Below are 17,282 nucleotides of genomic sequence, written 5' to 3' on the forward strand. Positions count from 1 at the left end.
GAGTTGAATTTATTCTAGCTTTTAAAAGAAAGGCAAAGCGTACATAAGAAAGCTTTACGGACAATCCTCCTTTCCTACTCCACTGTGCACACGGTTTGTTAAATTCAGAATGAAAAGAAAAGGTCCTGCTTCTGGGTTTTCACTGGACTCCATCTTCAAAGATTTACCTGTGGCTAGTCTGAGAGAACACCAGCAGGAGAAATCACTTATACAATCATTTGGAAAAGAAACATGGAATCCAAGCTGGGGGTGTGGGGTGGGGGGAGGTTAGGACAGATCTTTTCTTCCTTTCTTTTTTAAAAAAATACTTTATTTCCCCCCCAATTACATGTAAAACCAACTTTTAAAAAACCTCTTACCTTCTGTCTTAGAATTGATGCTAAGTATTAGTTCCGAGACAGAGCGGTAAGGGCTAGGTAATTGAGATTAAGTGACTTGCCCACGTGTCAGAGGCCAGATTTGAACCCAGGACCTCCTGTCTATAGGCCTTTTAGGAGGGCAGATAGTATTTTTCATCATGAGTCTCTGCATTGTATTGCCAAGAACTAGGACATTCACAGTTAGAACAAACATTTTCAGTGCTGAGAGGAAGAAGAGTTCACTTTTTACGGTGAAGAGCAGGCCCTGACCAGGAAGCACTAACTTATCTCAGGTGACCCAAAGTAGAGGCAGAGCCCGGGACTCTTATTCCCAAGCAGTGGAACCCCATTTCTACCCTACGAGATAACAGCCTCTGTTCCTCTCTGTATCCTAAGCCTAACGATTACCCGGCTGGGGTGAGTTTCAGTGCAGGTCCTCATTGTTGCTGCTAACCAGGATGGGGTAGGCAGAACCAATATGGCAGCCATGGCGATAGACCACAAGTTGCAGCTCATACTCCTCGATGTGGACAAGCACCCGAGTGACCTTCTCCCGGGACTGCAGGAACACAATGGTGAAGAGGGCAAATTCGAACTCGGGGCTCACACCCAGGAAGGTGCTGCCCACAGGTTTCACCAAACCCTTCCAGCTGAACTGAAGGTTCAACACCTGGTCATCTTCATCAGGCTGGGGGGCGAGAGAATAGAAAATGTTAGAAGTCCCTCCTCCTAACCCTGATAAGCCAAGTTCTAAGGCCTTTCCCAGCCTGATAATCCATGTTCTAAGAGCCCTCTAATCTCACCTTACAGAGAGGGAAACTGAGGCTCAGAGGGGATAAGTGGCTTGCACAATTGGCAAAAGTATTGGGGAGGATTTGAACCCAGGAGTTCTTGACTTCGAGTCCAGCACCATGCCCTGGCACCACCCCTCCCCAGAAGGCAGGTTCCTTGAGAACAAGGACGTTTGGGTTGGGGGGGAGCAGGACACCCCAGGTGCCAAGATCCTAGAGAGGAGCTCCTTCAAGACTGTAAGAGGGGAAAAGGGGAATTATTATGGTTGGACTAGATATTTAGGGTTTGGTGGCCAGAAATCGATTAACTTGATTTTGAAATAAAAGAGGCCCAAGTCAGGGTGACTTTTATGGTGGTTTATTTCCAGTTAGGAAGGTTGAAGGTGGGAAAATGAGAGAGAGAAACTCCGGCCTGGACCGGAGGCCCGAGCCAGGGAGGCCCAGAGGCCCCAGCAGAGGGGACACGGAGGTGAATCAAACAAGGCTTCTAGCCACGAGGCCTCCTCTAAGAAGGGAGGCAAGAGAGGCCTCCCTGAGGCTGGAGCCTCCAGAAACGCCAAGAGAAGAGAAGGAGGGTCAGCCTGACTTACCCACGTGACAGTTCAGAGGGGAGCCGTCTGAGGGCTCCCCTGAGCTCCTTCCACACCAAGTTCAAAGCCCCAAAAGCCCCTCACAGGAAGTTACCGTCCTATGTAAAAGGCAGCAGGTAATAGGAGACCCTACTTTAATTGTTACTATTGAAACCCTAAAACTGCAGGGACTAGCTAGGCGGCCTTCTCCCTCCCCTGCGGTCTTGCACAGGACCTGAGCCGTGGGCCGTGGGGCACTTTGTGGATCCTGGAGACCCCGGAGAAAAGGTCTCCGTCCTCTTGGTAAAGAAGTGGGCCGCCCGGGCCTCGCCAGTGTGGGAAAGTCCTCGTGTAAGGAAGAAGGTGTTATGATGTGGAGCCTATCATTTACACACGGCACGTGCGCAAGCATCAGCCATCATATAACCTAGGCATGACGCAGAATACAAAATCAACATTCACGCGTGGCACATGAACTATACCCGCCATGCAGCACAGACTGTGAAGACGAAAACGCTAAAGCCAAATGGCAACTTATTCAATTCCATTCAAATCGGATTCCAGCAGATTAGGGAAGGCAGCGGCGGGGCCCAGGGAGCCCCCTGTGCACCCGGCTAGCAGCATGCCCAGGGCTTGGCCACCCCCCTCTCCAAGCCTCAGTGAGCCCCATCTCTAACACGGGACGATCGTCCCTGGAGCAACGAGTGGAACAACGACCTGAAAACACCTGCGGAGGCCAAGTGGTGACAGGGAAAGAGGTCCCTGGGCAGTCCTCTGGGGAGACCGGCTGGGAGCTTCCAAATAGAGGGGGTGTGTGTGTGTGTGTGTGTGTGTGTGTGTGTGTGTGTGTGTGTGTGTGTGTGTGTGTGTGTGTGTGTTTGACAGAGACAGAGACAGAGAGGAAGAAGGAGAGGGAGGGAGAGAGACAGAGGGGGGAAGAGAGACACAGAGAGAGACACAGAGAGAAAGGGAAAGAGATACAGAGAGAAAGGGAGAGACAGACAGATAGAGAGGGAGAGAGATGGGGGAGAGAGACAGAGAGAGAGAGAGAGAGGAGGAAGGAGAGACAGAGAGAATGGGGAGGAGGCAGAAGGAGAGCTGGCCTGGGAGCAAGCTGGGGCACAGGTGACCCCTGGAGGCCAAAGCTTCTAGACAGCAAGCAGCCTAGACCTCTGTTTGAATACTAATGGCGGTGGCCGTGCCCTCTAGGAGTCGCCCTGCTCCCGGAGCTTACAGTAGAGTAACGATGCTGATGGAAAAGCGCTTTGGCTCCATTATCTTGTTAGATCCTCCCCAGCATCCTTTGGGAAGTGGCACGGAGGCCGCTAAAGAGTCTAAGAAATGGCGAGCAGAGAACCAAGTGGAGGCTCGAGGGCCAGCTCGCAGGAAACGAGGAGGGAGGAGGAGGGAGGAGAGAAGCAAGAAGGGGAAGAGAGGAAGGAAAAGGAGGAGAAAAGTGTGAGGGCAGGCCAGAAAGTCAGTGGGGAGAGGAAGAAGGGAAGAGGTCGGAGGGGGAGGAGGAGAGGCAGAGGGCAGAGGGCAGCACTCCCCAGTTCCCAGAGCCCTGCCCAGCCCACTCACCCGGCTCTTGCGCTGCCTGGCCACGTAGCCCTTGTAATCGATATTGCCCCGCTTCTCCTGCAGGTAGAACTGGACCCAGTTATGGAAGCCCAGGATGTCCCGGCCTCGTCGGGTCTCACCCACAAACACATGTTCAAAACCACAAGAATCAGGCCTGTAAGTCAACAGAGACAAGAGGTAAGGCACCTGGCTGTCCCCCCCAGAAGACAGGGCTCCCCAGACTGTACCCTGAGATTTGAAGGACCTTGGTAAATATGGTGCCTAGAGCACTGGACCTGGAATTGGTTCAAATCTGCCCTCAGCCATTTCCTAGCTGTGTGACCCTGGGTTAGTCACTGAACCTCTCTGCCTCAGTTTCCTCATTTATAAAATGGGGATAATAATGACGCTTACATTGTAGGGTTTCGTGAGGATCAAATGAGATGATGTGTTCGTAAAGGGCTTGTCACATAGTAGGTGCCTAATAAATGCTTGTTTCCTTCCCCCCTCCCTGGTGAGCCTCTACACCACTCTTGGGGGTAGGGAGCGACTTTCTTCCCAGCCCTTCTCGACTCCCAATCTGTTGGGGGCAGCACCTAAGGTATGGTGTGGAGAAAAAAGTGGGGGACTTGGAGTGAGGGGCTGGAGGAGGCGGGGAGGTCACTGTAACAGCTCCGACTGTTTTCCCATCTCTAACACCCATGCAGTTGCCCGCCACATGGAGGGGATTCTGAGAAAAGCGATTTGTAAGCCTTAAAGCACTATGGGAGTGTTTGTGTTTATTTTTACCGTCATCATCTCCTAGTGACCAGAGACAGAGCCACCTTCTCCCAGAGCCCCCGGCCAGAAAGGAGACCCACTGCTCTCCTGCCATCTGCCCCCCTCACCTCACTGCTGTTCCCACATCACAGAATATTGGAATTGGAATAGACCTCAGAGGCCAACTAGCCAGCTCCCTTCATTTGACAGATGAGGAAACTGAGGCAGGCGGAGGTTACATGCCTTGCCCGGGATCATGCCACCAGAACCAGGAGACTTGCCCACATAGCTAGTAAGTGTCTGAGGCAGGATACGAACTTGGCTCTTCTGGGATGCTCTATCCACTCCTTGGCATCGAGCTAGTCAGGAGTCAGAGGCTCCTGGTCAGAATGAACCTCAGAGGCCGGCTTGGCAAAGCCCCTCATCTGACAGATAGGGAAACTGAGGTTGGGCCACATACCCCTGGCGTCCATCCCGAGTGTACAGCTGGAACCAGATGCCGTAGAGCTGAGCCTTGAAATCCCTCTGGTTGGGCTTGGACAAGTTTTTCCTCACCAGATACTGATGGGCGAGCTAGAAAGAGTGAAAAGGGGTAGGAGTGGGGCGCGAGTTATCCATTCCACAGTCGTGGAGCCGCTGCGGTCTCTGCTCTGACACTTACTGGCCAAGTGGCCTCCAACAAGGCACTCTCGGCCTCAGCCTGCTCATCTGTAAAATGGGAAATGGAATACTTTTACCACCAACCTCACAGGCTGTCGTGGGGACAGAACTTCGTAAGCCTTCGGCATTTTAGAGATGGCAGCCAGTATCATTTTGTAGCAGGCAGGTCTCCCCCCAGCTCCCAGGCAGCCCGTGAACTGCCCCATACCCAAAGCCTCTGCTCCTGGGGTCCCAGGACAATGGCAGGTCGCAGCTGGCAGTGACGTGGAACCTCCTCCTTTGAAAGAGTTTGGGTTTAAGCCGAGACACCTTCAGGGTCCTCCAGTCGCTCATTTTGCGGAGAAGGAAACGGAGGGAAGGGACTTAACCCAGGCTACACAGCTAGAAAGTGTTTGAGGCAGGATTTGAACCCAGGTCTACTGATTTCAAATCAAAGACCCTGTACTGCCCTCCCAGATGGTGCCCTCAAACCCTCTGAAGGTGCCCCTTTCACCTCTGACCTGCCCTCTGCTCAGAGTGTTGGGGTGACCTAGCTGGACTCACCCCACTGCTGCTCTCCTGACCTGTGGAGCAGGGGTTATAATCCCACCTTCTGCAGAGCTGATGGGCAGGACTGGACAGAGCAGCCAATCTGGGGTCAGGAGAGATCTAAGTGCAAATCCTGCTTCTCACATTGAACAGCAGAGTGACCTTGGATGAGTCACAGTTGTAAGATGAGGGCAGGGGGATGCCTGACCTAGAAGGGCCCTTCTAACTGGAGTGAATTCCAAACTCCTCCTCGAAGGCAGAAGGCCAGGACTTGGTCCTCTCTCCGTTTGCCCAGTCCCCCAGTCCCCAACAATAACAGCAACAACAGGGCATCTTTGGGGCGATTCCTGGTCGGCCTGGAGCTTCTACCCGGAGCATCTGCTCTTTGTCACCCTGCCAAGTAGGTGCAGTCATTAGCCCCCTGTAAGAAGTCGCGTTATAAAATATAATGGAACAAAGTATACTGACTCGCTAAGAGCCAGTTATTCTTCTCCCCATTGGAATCGTGGGAAGAGTTTGCCAAGAAGGGCGAGTTCTTATCGCCATTTAAATCATCTCAGGAATTTGAACGTCAGAATGATGATGAGCGTCCCGTCCCAGAGATGCGAGTTCAAGCATTCACCAATTAGAGTTATTTGATAATGAGCGAGCACGGGCTATGATGAAAGAAATCCATTACGAATTCGAATCATCGGATGCGCGCTAGTCATTCTGATCCCCCTTCCAGTGGCTGAATTCTAAACTGTGACATATTCCGTAAGGGCTCTTCTTTTCATTCTCATCGCAATCATTTAATTGGAAATTGCGTAAGAAATTATAACCACTTGACAAGAAGTGCTCGTGATGATTTCCCCCATTTTACGGGCAAGGAAATTGAGGCCAGGAGAGGTTAAGCAACTTGCCCAGGGATCACGGAGCTAAGGAAGACGTGTCTCGCTGATTCATGACCAGCGTGTCATTTTTTGCCCCACCTGGCTGCCTCCACTCTGAGCTCTGAAAACAGTAGGTGCTTAATGTACGTTTAGTGACTCCAATCAAAGGGCAGACCTGCAGAGGGGTGGGAAGGGCAAGGCCTTCATCACCTTCTTCACTTTTCACCTCACCTTCATCACTTCTGTCTCCAAGATGGCATCCAAGAATCGGTTGTTCTCGATTTCTTCCTCCAGAGTCACTTTTTCTGCTACCCCTGTGGACGTCTCGTAGTTATCCAGAAGGGAGATAAAAGCTGCCAAAAGAAACCCAGAGACCCCCTCGCTGGGGCAAGGAGGGCAAGGCAGGGAGGAAAGAATCCTGGGGGCCAGTCACAGCCCTACCACGTGGAACTGTGGCCCAATCTCCCTCTCTGAGCCCTAGACTCCTCAGCTGTGAGCTCAGACAAATCAGGAGAAAATGAAAGGATTTGGAAAGAAAAATGAAAAAGCCCAGCCCGGGTGCTTGAGCTGGAACTGAGGCTCCATTTCCCAGCTACAACCCGAGGCCAGGATTCCTGCCCTCCGTTACCACGGGGCTAAATGAGAAAATAGATCGGTGCATCTCTGAAACTCAGAGGTTCTCCAGAGATGGCCCATGGGGCCAGCAAGCTGGTGGGTGGGAACCCTCTGAAGTCTGTTCCTCATTTAGGAGACCAGCCTTATGGAGGCTCAGAGAAGCTAAACAACACTCGGAGGTGGGGAATAGATCTAGAACACACACACACACACACACACACACACACACACACACACACACACACACACACACACAGATTTATTTTATTTCTATTTCATTGTGTTATAACAATATCAATTATATTAATGATATTAATGGCAAATAGAATAATATATTGTATGTTCATTTATACATATTTCTATATAAATTATATTCTATTTTATGTTATATAAAATGAAGTTATATATGGTATGTAATCATATATATACATATACATATACACACACGCTGTACAATGAGGATACTCCAATGGGGGCTCTTGAATATCCTTGTCAGTGGCATATAAGCTGTCAAGGAAGAAGACTGCAGGCATAAGCCTGGTGATGTGTCCAGAGCCCAAGGACCAGACTAGCTAAGCTGGGAGTGCAGACCACCCAGTGGGGATAAGACTCTTACCTGCAAAGGTCTTAGTGCTTTGCAACCGGCCCTCATTCACCCAGAGGAAGAGAGTCTGGGAAGCATGGTCAGGGGCCTTGTTGATCCCTTGGGGGACAAAGTCAGCCTTCCCCTAGGAGGGGAGATGAGAAACAGAAGAGGTTACTCCAGGCCTTTAGTCGGGGAGGTCCAGAGCTGGCCCAGCCCCAGGACTCTCTCTCTAATAGAAAGCACTGGATGGTTCTACCTGCAGGACCCTCTCCCTCTCCTGGATATACCACCATCATCCACCCCCTCGCCTCCCTGCCCCCCTTCTCTTCTGCCCCATTCTAGATGTCAGCATCACTCTCTATCTCTTCCTCTTCTTTGCCAGACTGGGCCAACCTGGAGTTTGGCTCTTCCTGAGGACGCTCTACCCCTCCAGATGCCAGCAGCTCCTTTTGACTCACATCCAGAGGCACAGGGCCAGGAGGAAGAGCTGGAAGGTGCTTCTGGCTCTTCCTCTTCCCCATCATCTCTCCTTCTCCAAGTTGTGGCCATCTGATGATATGACCCTCTCCCTGCCCTGCTCTACTGTACCTTCGCCAGTGGGCACTCTTGTTCCCTGCAGATACGAGGGGGTAAGAGGAGCCTATTTCGGATGTCCTTTCCAGTTCTAAAAATTCTCTGATCCCAGGACTCGAAGGTGCTAGAGATGTCTTATGGGCAAGAAGCTCCAGGCAGACTGCACCTAAGAGCCTAAGCCTGGATGGGGCAGCTAAACCGTAGCCCTACAGTAGATGGGCACGGATGGCATCTTCCAGAGGCATTTCTTTTATCTACTCTAACAGGCTGCACTGTCAGCATTTGTGGGAGGATGTACACAAGGTTTATGGGAAGAACGGTTTATTGCTATTGTTGCTCAGTCATGTCTGACTTTTCATGACCCTATTTGGGGTTTTCATGGCAAAGATCCTAGAGTGCTTGTGGGAGGCCAATAAGAGAAACAGTCTTAAATAGATGAAAAGCCGAGACTCCTCTTTTGACCCCTTTTATGATCCACACCTTTTCTTATTGAAAAACATTATAGGTTCTAGGAAAACTTTAAGTTCTTAGTAAACCAGCACTTAATGAGTTAACAGCCTTTTTTCACTCAGCAGAGGAAAGCTGCAGCTGTGGGCATATCTCTCGCACTGCTCCAGGCGTCCCAGGGTCACGGAGTGGCAAGCTCAGGCAAAGTAACTTTTAGATAAAGTGAGGATCATTTTTAACCTTGAGACTTTTTCCCATCCGGCATTATCTTCATAAGAAAATTCTTTGTAAAACTATAACTTTATTGTGCTTTGATATGACATAATTTGTGTTTCTGTGCAAACGTGAAGTTTCAGGGGGGTTCTTTTGTGTGAAACGAGTCTTGAAGTATATATAATAAACTCCATGCTGCAAGAGAGCTGGAAGAAGCAGCTACGAGCTAACAGAAAGATCTCCCCTGTCCCTTATCAACTTCCTTATCAACTAAGCTGTCTTTATCAGATTATCTGAAGATGATAGATAGATCTCAAGAAGTGCTTTGCCATTTCCTTCTCCAATTCATTTTACAGATGAGGAAACTGAGGTCAACAGGGTTAAGTGACTTGCCTAGGGTCACACAGCTAATGTCTGAATCCAGATATGAACTCATAACTGAACCACCTAGCTTTAAGGAATGGTTTGTTACTTTTGTCATTCAGTAAGTGCCCTTGCTTTGAGTTAATCATATCAACTGGCTGATTATTGAAAGTGAATGAACTAGTGGGGGTTCCAACCTAGTCTGAAGAGTTCTGACTCGCAGAGCCCCTTGAACCTGCAGTAGTTGTTCCATGGGGTACCCAGCATTGGGGAGGGGTATCTCAAGGGGGCGCTACACAGTGCTGGCCCTTGTCCACCTGTGTGTCTTTACTCTTCCAAGCAGGCTAACCTTTAGAAAGAGGCTGTGCATTTCCCCTTCCTCCACTTATAAATCACCCCAACCAGCTTCTCTGGACGCTGTCCTCTTCCTCTTGCCCACCTTCAACCCTCAAAAGTTTGTTCCCTTGGTCCGGGGAACCCTCCTGCCTGGGAGACATCCCAGGTCGGTCGTGCTTCCTTTCCCAGACCCCTAAATGAGCCCATCCTCCCTTCTCCCTCCTACTGCTTTTATGGTTTGAGGCTTTACTACAACCGAGCATGACTTACCAACCATCTGCCAGACATTGTGAGAAGCCCCCAAAGGAAGGAATGATCGGCCCTGATTGACTCCCCTCCAAGTGTGTCCCAGCTCTCCCACCCCCACCCCTCAGAAGCACCCACCTGCAGGGAGATGGCATAGTCTCTACCAGGCCCAAAACGGTTCAGGTCAGCATCCCATAGTTGGTTGAAAAGTTTTGAGAGTTCGTCATTTAAAACCAGCCTGCGGGAAACAAAAGCAGGGCTTTGGTGGGGCATCAGGCTCCCCTGTGACCCTACTGGCTAGGACTCAAGGGAACTCAGAGAAGCTGGGTTCAAATCTCTGCTCTGCCATTTGGAGGGACCCAGGACTAGTCAGTGAGCTGCCTCTCTAGGAATCATCCATGAAATGAAGTGGTCAGGCTAGATGGCAGCTTCTTAAGTCGCCATGATCTTAGCATGTATTTCTATAGCCTTGTCCTTCCTTTGAGGGTGGGAGGGCACGAATCACCCTGAGGTGGGATGGGTGCCCCAAAAGATACCACTGGGGCTGGCCTGGTTGGCAGGGACACTTGGTAGCTTGTGACTGGCCTCCACAACAGGATAGGGGACAAGAAGGGGAGTCTTTACTGACTAAAGGAAAAAGGACCCAGTCTAGCCTCTTCCGGGGCATACACCCCAAGAGGATGGAGGATGGGGGCCCTTCTTCAGGAAAAGACAAGGCTTGCTCTGGGGAAAGGGGAAGGGGAGAGAGCATGGCCATGACTATACACACACACACACACACACACACACACACACACACACACACACGCTCTCTAGCTTCACCCTTAGAAAACTGAAATGCCATGGGCAGCCAGGTAGATCTGGGTTCAAATGTAGTCTCAGATACTTCCTAGCTGTGGGACCCTGGGCAAGTCTCTTAATCACCTCATTGCAGGGCCTTTATTACTCTTCTGCCTTGGAACTGATGTTAGTTTTAGTTCTAAGACAGAAGGAAAAAGTTAAAAAAGAAAAGAAAATTCAAATACCTTGAGATGCCAAACCTTAAGAGGTAACAGGGACAGCTAGGTAGGACAATGGATAGAATGTTGGACCTGGAGTCAGAAGGGCCTGAGTTCAAATCTGACCTCAGACACTTACTAGCTGTGTGACCCTGGGCAAGTCACTTTATCTCTGTCTGTTTCCTCCATTGTAAAAGGGGGATAATAATAGCACCTACCTTACTATTGCTGTTGTGATGATCAAGTGAGATAATAATAAAGTACGTGGCACACAGTAGGTGCTATATAAATATTCTTTTCACTTCTTCCATGTTTAAATGGGGCCAATGACTTCCAAAATGCTTTAGCCTTTCCCCTGGGAGGGAGGAAGGTATTAACAAGAGTAAATACAGCCCAGAAAGGGGCAGGTGACCTGAACACAGTCACACAGTCAGTGGACCCAGGACTAGACTTGGGGCTCTGGGTTTTCACAAAGGAGAAAGCATTGAGGAGAGACTACAACAGTCCTGGCAGGCTGCCAGGTTCATAAGGCTCAAGGCCAGAAGGGAACTTAGAGTTAACTTCTGCAGCTTCTTTATTTTACAAGTGAGGGAACTGAGGTCCAGGGCGAGAATAAAGAATCTGGACCTGCAGGAGACCTTTGGGGTCATCCAGGTCAACCCCAACCATTTTACAGAGAAGAAAATGGAGCCCCCGAGAGAGGAACTGAACTAGACAAAAGCCCAAATAAGTCACTATGGAGTGAGTGGTAGTGAGTTCCCCATCCCTTTTCCATCAGGTCTTCCAGCAGACTCTGGATAAATACTTGCCAGGAGACTAGAGAGGGGATTCCTGCGTAGGCCTCCTCCCTTCTAACTCAGAGATTCTGAGACCAGTCATATATAAGAGGAAAATCAAGAGAGCCAGACCTAGGCCGAGGAATACAGGGCAGCTTCGCTAACCTGAGGTAAGATCCTAATTTGTTTGCTTTGAAATTCTTACCTTCTGTCTTAGTAACAACTCTGAAATCGAGGGGGAAAGGTTAGGCAAATGGACTAAGTGACTTGCCCAGGGTCACACAGCGAGGCGGTGTCTGAGATCAGATTTGAACCCAGGACTTCTCATCCCAAGACCTGGCTCTCTCTCCACTGGGACACCTCACTGACCTTCTAGTTTGTTGCCCAGTTGTATCTGCCTCTTCCTGACCCCATGGACCACAGCACTCCACTTCTGGCCTCCACCATCTCCCCCAGTTAAGGCCCTAAGGCTAGAGATCCCAAAGCACACTGGGGTGGTGTTTGGCCAGATCTCCTGCCTCCAAAGCTTTGTGACTGCTCGAGTCACTTCACTTTGAACTCCAGCCCCACATCCTCCTCCCCCACCCCAGAACAAGGGGACCCAGACACGAGAGCCTCGTGACCCAGCCTCTGCTGGGGCTGGGAAGTGTCTCGGCCGCCTTCAGAGAAAAGGTCAGGCAAGAGGAAGTGTGGTGAGACACGGGGGGACGAGGCAGGAGAAGAAGCCCTGTGTGCAGACTGTGGGTTCCCTCATGAGCACCAGAGGAGACCATGAACGACGCACTCCCAGGTGCCCTTTCCTCCTCACCTGGAAAATGAGGGGCTCTCCAGGCTCCCTCCCAGCCCCGACTCCCCCTGTTCGCCTGTCCCATAGCTTTGTACGGTAGCCAAGGAGGTTTGGCAGACTCGATCATTGCTAACTGAAAATTAGCACCGCCCCCCCCTCCCCCAGCTCTTCCATTCCAGGTTCTTTGGTGCAAGCAGGAGGTGCCCCCTCGGATTCGTGGGATGGTTTAGCTGCTGGGGGCTGTTGGGAAGGCCCAAGGAACACCCGGCGGGGCTGTGCCGTGGGCAGAGAGGCTTCCGCTTTTGGAAAGGCAAAGGCTGTCAGGAAGCCCTGAAAAGCATCCGGGGGGTGGGGGGGAGAAGGCCAAGGCCGGGCGCAGCTCAGGAGGGGCTCTCATTGGCGCCGGTGGGATGGACACGTTGACACCACTTCCTCGTGGCTGGGAAGCTGAGCGTCCCTCTTCGTCCCGATGGATTCTCCAAGGAGGCCCAGGCTGTTTGGGGCTCAAGCCCAAAGTGGGCCCCAAAAGGTAGCGAGAAAAGAGCCTTGAGCCTCGGCCACCGGGTGGCCTGCCAGAGCCAGAGTCCTGGCCCCCCATCTGCGGCCCCTTTTTCTTTCTCCACACTGCCCCACCCAACAGCCAGTGTCTGCAGAGGGGAGGACCCCGTCCCTTCCCAGGCCCAGGATCCCAAGTGGAAAGGGCTGGGTTCTGATTGTACCCAACATCCCTCGGGGAATTTGCCATGGCGCTGCCCCTGCAACCCAGCAGCTCCTCGCTGCTAAGCCAGGGTGCCATCTGCCAGCAGTGTAGTCTGAGAGCTGCCCGGGGAAGGAGGCACTGACCACAGCTAGAAGCTGAACTCCAACTCGGAGGCCCCTGAGGAAGCTGGGGCCCATGGAGGAAGAGGGGCTTGCCCAAGATGGCAATCTGACCGAGGACTTCTGTCTCCCAAACTTGCCCTTCACCCCTGGCTAGAGGAGAGAACACCTCTCTGCTTCTGATTAAAATCTTTACCCCCTTCAAAGTCCACCAAATGCCACCTCCTCCCCAAGTCCTCCATGATTTCCCCAGTATCCCATCCTTCTCCTTTCCGGCTTCATGCAAGGCAAGAGCTTGGTGTGGTACAAAAGGCAAGGATCTGGAATCGAATCCTGACTTTGTCGTCTGCTTGTTTCCCGCGACTCCCTGTCCCACGGTGGCCTTCCCTGGGAGCTGGATGGCCGCTGGGGTCCCTTCCCGCCAGGAACCTAATCATGGACTAGTTATTATTCCACCTGTCTCTGGCATACTCCATTTTCTAGAGCTCTTCCCGCACAATCCTTATTATGCCTGCTTTACAGAGGGCAAAACTGAGGCTGGAAAGGGAAAGCAAGCTGCTGCTCAGGCTCGAAGGCTGGAGTAAGGGGGGAGATCGCGGCCAGAGTCTGTCTGACCAAAGTGGCGCCCCGCGCACCCCCCTTTCCTCTGAGGGTCCCAAAGGGCAACTGGGGGAGGGGCAGGAGGTGGGCTGAGGAGGGAGAGCGGGAGAGGCAGGGAAGGAGGTTAGCCAGAGGCTGCTAGACTGTGGAGCAGGTAGGGAGCCTGGGAGAGCCGGGGCGGGCCACTGGAAGCCCCCAGCCGGACCCTTTTCGGGGGGGGGGGCGGGATTGGCCTTGACCCTGGCCGGCTCTTACCCGCTCGCCATGCTCGTCGGGAGGGGAGCCAGGAAGCTCCGCCGCGGCCAAGTTACCTGCGGCCACTGGAGTCGGGGCACGCAGGAGCAAGCGGGCCGGCCCACCCCCTCCCCCAGAGGGCCAATCAGAAGCCAGGCGCCCAGCCCAAAGGCCAATCTCTGGCTGCCCCGTCCGCCTGGCCGCTCGCAGGTAAGGGCTGGTCCGGCAGCGCTTGGCTCCGCCTCCCCGAGCTCCCCCGAGGGCGCGCGTCCGCCACAGCGCGGGGGTCTTGGGCGTGGGAATCCCTGGGCCGCTTCTCCGGCCTCTCCCTGCAGGGCCAGGATGAAGAGACGCGACGCGAGGGGGCCGGGGGCTCTCTAGCACCGAGGAGTTCGCCTGGGCCCTGGGGCGGGGAGAAGCCTTGTAGCGGGGTCCCCCCCGCCCCCGCCCCCGCCCAGAATGGGAGACCCAGACTGCGGTCCGTCCAGAATGGGAGCCGAGCTGGCTTAGGAGAGGAAGAGCGGACTCAGGGGCACCCCCGGGAACAGGCCGGCCTATTTAGCGGGGTCTGGAGGGCCGCATCTCCCATTCCAGACGCAGGTGGAAGCGCGTCTCGGGAATCCGGAGCGCGCGCCGGCTCCGGGGCTCCCTCGGGAGCGTTCCCCCTTGGTCCGGCTGGGAGAGGGAGCCCAGCCCGGGGGCGGGCGCGATAGGTAATGAATTATGCCCCCGAACTACAATTCAGCCCAGCCCGCGCCGCGAGGAACTTTTCTGTCCCGAGTTCTCGCTTGGCTAAAGCCGAGACCACAGGTTTTGTAGTTGATGTTTAACCGGGGCCGGCTGAGGAGGAGGAGGAGGACCGAGACCAGCCCCTCCCCCATCCCTAGTCATTGCCATTCTCACACCTGAAAAAATGCTGGCAACCGAGACCGCGTGGGGTCCCCTCCCCCCTGGGTGTGCTGCCCGCCGGGAGAAGAATGGGGGGGGGGGAGGGGACATTGCTGACCGGAGAGGAAAAGGGCCTCTCCCCCTCTTGGTGAAAACTTGGGAAAGTCTCCCGGGTTCTCACCAGAGAAGCAGGTGGAGATTTAAGACTGGGGGGACGGGGCAGCCGAGTTCAAATTTGACCCCGGACGCTCTCTAGTTCTGCGACCCCGGATAAGCCACTTACCCCGTTTTGCCTCAGTTTCCTCATCTATAAAATGGGCTAGAGAAGGAATTGACAAGCCACTCCAGCATCGGCTAAGAAAACCCCAAATGGGGTCACCAAAGAGTCAGCGCAACTCGGCAACAATTGTCGGTGACGAGCCAAATGTCGCTTTTGTCCCAGGCAGGAGCTTCAATCGCGATAATTATACCCTAGGAAACCACAAGAAGTTCTAACTTACCTCATTAAAATGTTACTATTCAGCCCAACTTGTTAAGTCTCGAGGTTAAGAAGAGCTTCAGGTGGTGCTGGAGGACTTCTTTCTAGGCTCACCAAACGTCCTGCAGCGATGGTAGCCCTTCCTGCGAGCTCAAATGCCACGGCTGCCATGCATGCCCCGGGGCTTCGTAACGTGGATTTTTTTTCTAGTGCGTTCCCAGAACTACAAACGGTAGGAACCAGGACTCCATAGATGATCTCCGCTCCAGCTCCCAGGGGAGCCCGGGGGACCCGAGGATGGAAGGACCGGTGATTTGCCCAGAGATCACCCAGCGAGTGAGAGGCCGGGGCAGCAGCCAAACTCGGAGCTCTCATCCCCAAGGCTAACACTCTCCACCATACTCTGCTTACGAGGACAAATGGAAAATCTTGCCTATTGGAAGGCAGAGTCCAGTGCTAGCTCCGGAGTCCGGGTTCCAGAGCTCTTGAGCAAATCACTTCATCTCCTTTGTCCTCAGCGAAATGGACAAAATAAAGGGGGGGGGGGGTCTCTCTGAGCTATTGGAAGGACTCGACAGGGGAAATTATAATATTAATAACAATGGCTAGCACAGCGCTGCGCATACATTAGTTTTCCTTTGATGCTTACCACAACCCTCATCAGTAGGTCCTCTTTGGCTACATGGGCTTCACCCTCATTTGAAGGAACTTTCTCAAAAGGCTCACCCAGCCGGGGTCTGAGCTATGACTTGAACTCAGGCCTTCCTGCCTTGAGAGCACTTATATCCTAGCGACTATCAAAGAGAAAAGTTCTAATGCTTCTTCTCCTTTGCGTAGGCTAGCGTCCTTGCTCCTCACCTCAGCCTCTTAGAATTACCTGTTTCGGGCAGCTGGGTAGCTCAGTGGATAGAGAGCCAGGCCTAGAGACGGGAGGTCCTGGGTTCAAATCCGGCCTCAGACACTTCCCAGCTGTATGAACCTGGGCAAGTCACTTGACCCCCATTGCCCACCCTTACCACTCTTCCACCTATGAGACAATACACCGAAGTACAAGGGTTTAAAAAAAAAAAAAAAAAAGAATTACCTGTTTCCCTTTATGTTTTCCTAGGCTCAATTTACCTCCTCCATGAAGCCTTTCCAGATTCCCCTGCTCTAGTGCCCTCCCTCCCTGCCCCAAACCATCTTTGATCTCTTTTGCATCTAATTTGCATATACCTTCACCTGCCGACGCCCCCCCCCCCCTCCACTGTGCCCTCCTCGAGGGCAAGGATTATTTCCCTTTTGTCTGTGTCTGCCCAAAGGCTAACACAGTGCCGGGCATTCAGCAGGGGACTAGTCGGGAGTTCGAGGGTCCGTAGGGTGCTCGTGGCAAGAGCTAAAACGGCAGGCCGGGCCTACCTATTCCAGCCTCCCCCCCAGATCGAGGCGCGGAGAGTAAGGGGGGAGCGCGCTCGCGCTATCGGCAGACTTGAGGAGATCTGCTCCTCCGCTCTTTTTTCTCGCCGTCTCTTCTGCCGGTCGGGGATGAACTTGGCGTCCCCAGTCGTGCGCGCTACCGCCCCGGAGCGCCCAAAAGTAGAAAAGGGAGGCGGAGAGCAAATGCAAACCGCAGGCGGCTTTTATTAACTATTGCTCAAGAGCCCGAAGCTGCAGGCGCGATCCCGGCTGGAACGCCACCACGGACGGAGGAGTGTTCACCTCCTCCGGGCAGGTTCCGCTGTGGGCCGGAACCCTTTTCCGAGGCGGGCAGGAGCCCGTAGCCAGCGGAGGACCGTGGAGGCGGGTCGGCCTGCCCGTGGGGAGCGAGCCGGAGGGGCTCCTCCTCCACCGAAAGTGGGTCCCCAACTCTCCGCTCGTGGAGAAAGCTCCTTTTGTTCTCTGGTCTCCGCTTCATCCCCGGAGTCTGCGGGCGCCTCTCCGGAATGCGAGGGGAGAGGCCGGAGGCTGGCCGTGAGAAAGGGGGCCCCCGCGGGTGCTCCCAGCCTCTGGTGCCCCCCCCCCCGCTCCTGAAATCACTGGGGGCACCTTAAGGGAAAGCCGGAAGGCCAAAGTCTTCCTACACTCCTTCTGGGAAAGAGCCGGCTTCGGCCAAAGGGCCCAAAGGTGTTAGAGGTGGGGGTGGGGCAGCCCCGTAGCCCTGAAAACATCGGGCTCCCCAGCCATTCCATTCCCCGGTCCGTCCCCTTCCCTTTCTGCCCATATGTGCCCGGGGGGGAGGTCAAGGA

General features: G+C 53.3%; 1 protein-coding gene across 1 annotated transcript; it reads right to left on the reverse strand.

The window, feature by feature from the left end:
* Positions 1-452: 452 nt before the first annotated feature.
* LOC123249517 (poly(U)-specific endoribonuclease-like) lies at positions 453-13,723 on the reverse strand. Its single transcript, XM_044678566.1, has 7 exons — positions 13,713-13,723; positions 9,616-9,715; positions 7,330-7,441; positions 6,330-6,451; positions 4,499-4,611; positions 3,301-3,454; positions 453-1,047 (listed from the first exon to the last, which is right to left on the reverse strand). Exons 1-7 carry the CDS (start codon positions 13,721-13,723, stop codon positions 784-786), a joined length of 876 nt encoding a protein of 291 aa, XP_044534501.1. The 3' UTR covers positions 453-783.
* Positions 13,724-17,282: the final 3,559 nt, after the last annotated feature.

The sequence above is a fragment of the Gracilinanus agilis genome, chromosome 5 (assembly GCF_016433145.1).
Source record: "Gracilinanus agilis isolate LMUSP501 chromosome 5, AgileGrace, whole genome shotgun sequence".
NCBI lineage: Eukaryota > Metazoa > Chordata > Mammalia > Didelphimorphia > Didelphidae > Gracilinanus > Gracilinanus agilis.